We start from the raw sequence: 9,491 nt of genomic DNA on the forward strand, positions 1-9,491 counted from the left end.
GGCTGCTGGGCAAGGTGAGGGCCCATGGTGTTCGAGGTGAGCTACTGGTATGGATTGAGGATTGGCTGAGTGACAGAAGGCAGAGAGTTGGGATAAAAGGTTCTTTTCTGGAATGGCAGCCGGTGACAAGCGGTGTCCCGCAGGGTTCAGTGTTGGGGCCGCAGCTGTTCACTTTATATATTAATGATCTGGATGAAGGGACTGGGGGCATTCTAGTGAAGTTTGCCGATGATACAAAGTTAGGTGGACAGACAGGTAGTACTGAGGATGTGGGGAGGCTGCAGAAGGATCTAGGCAGTTTGGAGGAGTGGTCCAGGAAATGGCTGATGGAATTCAATGTGAGCAAATGCAAGGTCTTGCACTTTGGGGAAAAAAAAAGAATCATGGATTACTTTCTAAACGGTGAGAAAATTCGTAAAGCCAAAGTACAGAGGGATCTGGGAGTGTTAGTTGAGGATTCTCTAAAGGTAAACGTGCAGGTTGAGTCCGTGATTAAGAAAGCGAATGCAGTGTTGTCAATTATCTCAAGAGGGTTGGAATATAAAAGCACTGTTGTGCTACTGAGACTTTATAAAGCTCTGGTTAGGCTCCATTTTTGGAGTACTGTGTCCAGTTTTGGTTCCCACACCTCAGGAAGGACATACTGGCACTGGAGCGTGTCCAGCGGAGATTCACACGGATGATCCCTGGAATGGTAGGTCTAACATATGAGGAACGGCTGAGGATCCTGGGATTGTATTCATTGGAGTTTAGAAGATTAAGGGGAGATCTAATAGAAACTTACAAGATAATACATGGCTTGGAAAGGGTGGACGCTAGAAAATTGTTTCCATTAGGCGAGGAGACTAGGACCCGTGGACACAGCCTTAGAATTAGAAGGGGTAAATTCAGAACAGAAATGCGGAGACATTTCTTCAGCCAGAGAGTGGTGGGCCTGTGGAATTCATTGCCACAGAGTGCAGTGGAGGCCGGGACGCTGAATGTCTTCAAGGCAGAGATTGATAATGCCTTGTGACATCAAGAATTTAAGGGCTACGGGGAGAATGCGGTTAAGTGGAGTTGAAATGGCCATCAGCCATGATTGAATGGCGGAGTGGACTCGATGGGCCGAATGGCCTTACTTCCGCTCCTATGTGTTATGGTCTTATGGTAATTGGGAGGAACGTTTGGACCCTGGGTAAAAGGGCAAGTTCTGTATTTCTTTTGCTTGTATGAGAAGGGTTGTGGTTTTAGAGATGACTGAGGTGTAGCCCAAGGTGTGGCAGAAGGAACAGTCCCTTTTTGTATTGCTAAAGGGAAGGAGTAACCATTTACTTAGCATCTCCCACAGTTCAGTAACCAAATAAAAAGGTATTCCTAGCAATCCATAACACTCATTCTGCTTTTGCTCTTACCACTTTGTCAAAAACACAGACAAAAGAGTAGATAGTAACGTGAATATTTCATGTAATTGTGAATATTGCGTGACCAATGCCAGATGCCTATTATTCATTTCTAATTTTAGTCAGAAATCCATTAACTACATGTATTCTCAATTAGCTACATGTGACATTTGGATAAAATGTTGGCAAACTCTGTGCTGGGCTGCATTGTGAATGAGTGTGTAAATCTTTGATCTTTATTTCATAGGGTGCTGCCACAAATTTATGTTGCTGTAGTAGAAGCAGTGCTGGCTAGCATCCGATGCTATGTGGAAACTTCCAGCTTAAAAATTGTAAGTGTACTTTGTAAGATTGAATATAAACTGGTTGACTTTTATTTTGGGGTTGCCGGCTATAGCAATCATGGCAAGGCAAATGAGAGATGATCTCATAATTCCTTGGAATCTTTGCAACATCTGCCAAGTAGATGAAAGAGAAATAATATGGTTGTTAGATATCTGACAGCTTGGAATGCATGGGGGATATTCTTGCTCATTTGTATTTTGGAAGTTTCAGCACAGTGCTGTAAAATATGTGAAAATGTTTGCAAAATCAGTCTTTGATAATACCAGAAGAAGATCCTGACAAATAGTAACAGGAGTTGGTCATTCTGCGCCCACGATCATGCTTCACCATTTGACAGGATCATGGCTGATTCAACATTACTCATGTCCACCTTCCTGCCCTTTCCCTGTAATCCTTGATTCCCCTACTGATCAAGAATCTATCTCTGCCTGCACAGCTCTCTGGTAAGGAGTCCCAAAGACACACAACCCTCTGAGAAAACAAATTCCTCCTCATCTCAGTCTTAAATTGGCCTGTACTTCTGAGACTATGCTCTCGGGTCCTAGATTCCAAGAGGAGATGCATCCACTCAGCATTTACCCTGGCAAGCCCCTTAAAAATCCTCATGAGATCATCTCTCTCATTTTTCTAAAGTCCGAATGAATGGAGTCATAGAATCATTTAATCTCAACAGTGTGGAAACTGGCCATTCAGCCCATTGAGTCCTCACCAACCCTTCAGAAGAGCATCCCACTCAGACCTACCCCTCTAACCTATCTCTGTAATCCTGCTTTTACCACTGCCGATTCACTTAACCTACGCGTTTTTAGACTTTGGAATGAAACCGCAGCACCCAGACAGAACCCGTGCAGACATTGGGAGAATGTACAAACTACCCATTAGTGGATTTGAACCTGGATCCCTGGTGCTGTGAGGCAACAGTGCTAACCACTGAGCCACTGTGCTTTCTAAATGAGTCCCAACCTGATTTAGCCTTTGCTCATAAAATAGTCACTCCATGCTCGGAATCTTCCCAATGAGCCTTTTCTGAACTGCCTCCAATGAAATAATACCTTACCTTAAGGGGACCAAAACTGCCCCCAGTACTTCACTGTAGTCTCCTGATTGCATGCACCTTGATCATTGATCGTTTTTATTTAACTTTTAAACTTGGAAGTTACTTAATTTTAAGTTTATACAGTTTCATTTGTGTTCTGCTTTAAGCCCTACATATTTAATCTTGTAACTATGGCCCCTCATTCTTAACTTCCCAAATAATGGGAACCACTAATTCCATCTACTTAAGAAATAATATAGGCAACTGTTGTAAAGAAGAAAGAATTCCATTATATAGAACATTTCTTCACCTTAGGATGGCTACAAAGCTTTTTGGGACAATCAACTATTTGTCAACTAGTCACTGTTCTATTGTAATGGGAGCATTGTGCGTACAAGGTTCTGCATATAGGAATAAGCATCATGGCCATAAAATGTGCTTAGTGATGTTGACTGACACATTTATTGATCAGGGAAAAAGCTTGAATTCATTTAGAACTTTTTTAAGATAGCAAAGTATCAGGGGAGTGCTTTTATAGGTGTGTCCTTAAACAAAATTTGCCACTGAACCTAACAAAAGGAACTGTGGACAGGACAAAGTCAGTTTTAAATGATGATTAGTTTGGAAGGGAAAAGAAATTTGCAAGGGTATTTCAGAATTTATGGCCAAAACATCTGAAAAATCGTAGTTTCGGAGGAAGTTAGATAGGGGGTAGACATGGCTGTGAAGAGATGTGAAAAGGAGGATAAGAAGTTAAATTTGAAATCCTGCTGGACCTAAGCCAATACAGCTTAGAAAGCTCAGGATTGTTGATTAAACAGACTGCTGAAAGAATATGGGATATTGCAGCAGTGTTTGAGATGAAGTCCGATTTCACAGCTGGAATGGAGGTGAGAGTAAAGGAGAAGGAAAAAAATATTGGAGACAATATTTCAGCAGTCTGGAGATAACAAAAGATGGGTTGAATGAGGAATGGGCAAGAATGCTTTTTTGAAGATGTAAGTGATCTTAGTGATGAGAAAGGGAAATGAAATGAGTGGCTAGGGAACTGCGTTTGTGGCATTAGTATCTCCTGCTTATGTAATTGAGAGACAAAGATGGTGCCTCATCTCAAGACACCTGGATAGAATGAAGTGGCGAAGATGTTGCTACTGGTAGGAAAGACTAGAACTCTGACGCAGCCTCAGAGTGAAGGGATGGTCCTGAAGAATAGAGATGAAAAGTTTCTTCAGCCAGTTGGTGGTGAATGTATGGAGCTCGTTGCTGCAGAAGGCCAAGTCATTGAGTCTATTTTAAACAAGTTCATAATTTGTATGAAAAATGATAGAGAAAGTTCAAATGGGGAGGGCTCAGCAGATGATTAAGCTTTCCAGAACAAGTGATAGGATAGAGTGTGTGGAAAGGGATAGGAAATGAACTTCAGGCATATCAGAAAACAGGACGGCAATGAGAAGGGTTGAGCAGTCAATTCAGGACTGATGGTATTGTAATTAAATGTACACAGTATATGAAACAAGGTAATTGAGTTTGTAGTGCAGCTTGAAATTGGCGGGTATGATGTAGGTATTATAGAGACGTGGCTACAAGGGGAACAGCCCAAGGAACTAAATATCCAAGGAAATACAAAGGACGGGCAGAGAGGGAGGCATTGCCTTGTTAGTGAGAAAAGAAATCGATAACAAGAAGTGATATAGAGTTGCAATGTGTAGAGTTGTTGGAGTTGAGGAGCTGGGAAAATCAGGTTGGTAGTGGATCTCAAGAAAAGGAATTTATGGAATGTCTATGAGATGAGCTTTTGGAGCAGGTTCGGGTCAAGTCCATTAGGAAATAGGCAATTCTGGATTTGGTGATGTATAATGAAGCAGACTTGATTAGGGAGATTAAGGTGAAGGGATAGTAACCGTAATATGTTCGATTTCGTCCTATCGTTTGAGGGAGAAGCTGGAATTGGATGTCATGATATTATAATTGAGTAAAAATAACTACCAAGACACGAGCAAAGAGCTGGCTAGATTTGAATAGAAGGAGAGCTTAGTAGGAAAGATGGTGAGATGGTGGAGCAACATGGCAGGAATTTCTGGATGTAATTTGAGAGACATGTTAGAAATTCATCCCACGGTAGATGAAACTCACGTAGGGGATGGGAAGGAAACCATTGCTGATGAGGGAATTCGGGGACCACATAAAAGCAAAAGAAAAAGCATGAAGATTAGTGGGAAGACTGAGGGGCTGGGAAGCCTTTTAAAAACCAGCAGAGGACAACTTAAACAATAATGGGGGAGAAGATGCTGTATGAGAATAAAATAGCTACTAATTTTATTGAAGATTTTATTTTTGAGATATCTAAAAGGTAAGAGAGGCAAGAGTGGACATTGGACCACTGGAAAATGAGGCTGGAGAAGTAGTAATAGGGAACAAAGGTAGTGAGGAAACTGAATAGGTACTTTGTGTCAGATTACACAGTAGAAGACACCAGCAGCACATCAGGGGTCAGTGTTGGGACCACATTGTACATTCACAATCTGGATGAAGGAACGAGGGCATTATTGCCATGTTTGCAGGAAGGTTAGGTAGTAGGAGTGGGGAGGTTGCAGAAGTCCTTTGACAGGCTAGGAGAGTGGATAAATAAGCGGCAGATGGAGTACAATGTGGGAAGGTGTGAGTATTTTGGTAGGAAGAATAAACCGGGAAAAGCTTTCAAAATCTGAAGCACAGAAACTAGAATTGAAGAACAGAAATGTACTGCTACAGCTGCACAAAGCTCTGCTCAGACTTCATTTCAAGTATTGCGAGCAGTTCTGGCTGTGTATTTAGGAAGGATGTCCTGGCTTTAAAAATTGTTCAGGGATGAAGGGCTCGTCGTATGAGGAGCTGTTGAAGACTCCAGGTATGTACTCTAGTGAACTTAGAAGGATGGGATGGGGGTGCATGTTTGAAACTTACAGAATACAGAGAGGCCTGGATAGAGAGGGTATGGAGAAGATGTATTATGTGCTCTTGACTAGTAGGAGAGACTAGGACCTGAGGGCATAGCCTCAGAGTGAAGGACAGAGCTACCTCCTTCAGAACAGAGGTGAGGAATTTCTTGAGTCAGAAGATGATGAATCTGTAGAATGCATTGCCACAGAATGCTGTGGAGCCCAGGTCATTGAATGTATTTAAGACTGGGAGAGATAGAGATGCTCTTGATTGTTGAGGATCAAGGGTTACCGGAGAAGGCATGTGAATAGTTTTGAGAAATATCGGCCGTGATCGAATAGCAGTGCAGAATCTGTGGTCCAAATGGCTTAATTCTGCTCCGATGTCTAATGGTCTCATGGATTAGTAGGCGGATCAAGTTTTACAGGGAGACTGTAGGTTGAGAAATATATCAGATATGTTCAAATGGTGGTGCAAACTCGACAGGCTGAGTGGCCTTAGTCTCCTCCTATATTTTATAGTCAACTGTGTTTAGCACAGACCATGTTGGTGCAAATGAGTCTTATGAGACAGAAGACTGTAGTAATAATTGATGCTTTTTGTACATTCATAGGCCAAAGAAGTTGCAGAAGAGGTTTTCCTTTCAACATTAGACTATTATAGTCTTACGCAGTACAAAACTGTCCTAAGGTATGGATAACTACTTTTGTCTTTGGCTGCGACTTAAACGTTTAACTTTGCAAAGATGAAAGAACCGTAAGCCTGAAGAGGCACACAGTGGTTAGTACCTGATAAGCATGAGTATAATCAATATTTCTTTTTCACTCTGTTTTTGTAGTCATAGAAATGTCTCCACAACAACAAGGTACTTCTGCTCCTAAACTGCGATGAATTAAAGTAGACTGTTCAGCCCATTTAAGTGTTCTCTGCCATTGAATGAGAGCCTCACCTCTGCTTTTCCTGAATTACCCTTGATTCTCTTATTGGTTGAAAATCTGAGTATCTCAGCCTTGAAGTACTTAATGACCCAGCCCCTGTGTGATTTTTAAAAAGTCGACAGGTTCACAAACCTCTGAGAAGGGTAATTCCTCCTCATCTGTCTTTAATGTGTGACACCATATCCTGAGATTGTGTCCTTTATTCCAAGAGTTTCCGACAAGGACAAGCAACCTTTCTGCATCTACCCTGTCAAGTCCGTTAAGAATTTCATACGTTTCAATAATATCACCTCATTCTTTATTCTAATACTTAGCCTCTCCTCATATGGCAGCTCTTCCATACCAGGTATGAGCCTGGTGAACCTCTTATTGCCTCCAAAGCCAGTATATCCTACCTTAGGTAAAGGGGTTAAAGGTGTTCCAGCGGTTGTCTGACTAGTGCTTTGCATAGTTTTAGAAAAACCTCCTTTCTTTTATAGTCCATTCCCATGGAAATAAGGGCTAACATTCTATCTGCCCCACTGAACATGGGTGCCGTGTTCTTCATTCATGAATGAGGACTCCCAAATTCCTCTGTTCTGGAGATTTCTGCCTTTTTTCTTCATTTAAATGATGTTAAACACCTCTATTCTTAGTCAAAGTGCATAACTTCATATTTTCACACTTTATATTCCACTTGCCAAGTTTTCACCTCCTTGCTTAACCTGTCTTTGTAGACTGTGTCATCCACACCATATGCCTTCCTACTTTTTTTTTGTCATCCGCAAGCATGACTATGGAACATTCCCTTCCCTCATCTAAGTTATTAATGTATATTGCAAATAATTGTTGTCCTTATACTGACCCTGTGGCACACACCACCAGTTTCAGATTGCCATCCTGAAAATGCCACTCTCCGCCCCCACTTATCCCAACCCATCTTCTTTAGTATATAAAAATGTATAGAGGATTTCCTATCTCTAGCACCCTGGGTTCTTAAGTAGCCTAACATGCAATACCTTATTAAATACCTTCTGAAAATCTAAATGTCTGACATCCACTGCATGCCTTTTATATATCCTGTTTGTTATCTTTTCAAAAAAATTCTAGTAAATTTGTCAGACTTGGTTTCTCCTTCATGAGGCCATGTTGACTCTGCTTTTCTACACTGATCTAGTCCCATTGGCCAGCATTTGGCCCATAACACTTCAAACCCTTCCTATTTATAAATTCATCCAGATGCCTTTTAAATGTTGTAATTGTACCATCCTCCATCACCTTCTCTGCAAGCTTATTGCATACATGCACAACCCTCTGCATGAAAAAAATTGTCACTTTTAAATCTTTCCCCTCTCACCTTTAAACCTATGTCCTCCAGTCTTGGACTTTGCTACCCTCAGAAAAGACCTTATCACCCTGTCCATGCCCCTCCTGATTTTAAAAACCTCTATAAAGATCACCCCTCAGCCTCCAGTGCTTCAGGAAAATAACTCCAGTCTATTCAGCCTTTCCCTTATAGCTCAAACTCTCCAATCCTGCCAATCCTTGTAAATTTTTTCTCAACACTTTCAAGTTTCGCAATATCTTTCCAGGGAGACCAGAATTGAAAGTGGTATTCCATAAATGGGCAGCCTAATATCCTGTATAACTGCAACATGACCTCTGAACTCATACTCAATTCAGTCACCAATAAAGGCAAGCATAACAAAGGCAGCCTTCACTGCCTTGTCTACTTGCGTCTCCACATTCAAGGAACTTGCAGATATTTTCACAACTCATTGTAAATATTTGAAACAACAGTGGATAACAAGATGTAGGCAAATCAGAGAAACCTGACAAAGAGCAAACACAAACCTGCTGTATTGAGTCGGCACAGAAGCAGGCCATTCTATCCAATTTCTTGGAATTGCATTTTGGAAGAGTACCTCATGCTGTCTCATCCTCTTTCGCCTCACTACTTAGTCACTTCTAGGACATCGTCTCCTGTCATTTAAGCCCCCCTGGGTCTCCTTCCCCCCCCCAATATGTCCCTTCTATTCTCTCACGTTCTGCATGCTGGATTTGTGTAGTTGTACTCTCCTCACTCCCCTCTGTGACCCTCATTCATTCATTATTTACCCAATAAGCAGTGTGGTGGAGACCTCAGCAGACGTTTTTTGATATTAATATTAAAGAATGACTTCTGACAATTCAGTTCAGATATCTTTCAAACTTATTTCACACTGGATTTATGAACTAAAGTGGTATTTCATTCCAAAAAAAACTGAAGACTTGTTTAGTAGTCAATCTGTTGTAAAAATACTTATTTACTACCTTAATTCTCTTATAATATTAGTCTGTCTGTCTAGTCCCATGCTGACGTAAGCGATTCTGAAGCTCGTAGAACATAGAACAGTGAAGCACAGGACTGGGCACTTCAGCTTATGATGTTATACTGAACAGGACGCCAAATGAAACTAATATCATCTTCCTGCCCTTGTTCCATAAACCTCCATTCCTTGGATATTCATCTGCTTATCTAAAAGTCCCTTAAATACCCTTATTGTATTTCCCTCCACTAGCACCCTGATGGTGCGTTCCAGACTCCTACCATGTGTGCACCTGGCCCATATCCCTCCAAACCCTCCATACCCATCCAGATGCCTTTTAAACGTTGCAATTGCACTAGCCTCCACCACTTCCTGTGGCAGTTCATTCCATACACTTACCACCCTCTGAGTAAAAAAAAAATGCCTCTTGGGCCTCTCTCTTGTATCTTTCCCCCCTCACCCTAAACCTATCCCCTCTAGTTCTGGAGTGCCCCCCCACCCCTCGGTGTCCGACGCTCCAGGGAAAATAGCTGTAGCCTATTCAACCTCTCCCTATTGCTCAAATCCTCCAACCGTGGCAACA

The 9,491-nt window shown here is 41.7% G+C and overlaps 1 protein-coding gene across 4 annotated transcripts in view; it reads left to right on the forward strand.

Moving 5' to 3' along the window:
- Positions 1-9,491, forward strand: part of dnaaf9 (dynein axonemal assembly factor 9) — a 227,511-nt gene that overhangs the window by 71,578 nt on the left and 146,442 nt on the right. For all 4 annotated transcript variants that reach the window (XM_043696504.1, XM_043696418.1, XM_043696328.1 and 1 more), the window contains 2 exons: positions 1,630-1,714; positions 6,296-6,372. In XM_043696504.1, the coding sequence (XP_043552439.1) occupies positions 1,630-1,714; positions 6,296-6,372 (162 nt within the window). The remainder of the gene's footprint in view (positions 1-1,629; positions 1,715-6,295; positions 6,373-9,491) is intronic.

The sequence above is a fragment of the Chiloscyllium plagiosum genome, chromosome 1 (assembly GCF_004010195.1).
Source record: "Chiloscyllium plagiosum isolate BGI_BamShark_2017 chromosome 1, ASM401019v2, whole genome shotgun sequence".
NCBI classification, from domain to species: Eukaryota; Metazoa; Chordata; class Chondrichthyes; order Orectolobiformes; family Hemiscylliidae; genus Chiloscyllium; species Chiloscyllium plagiosum.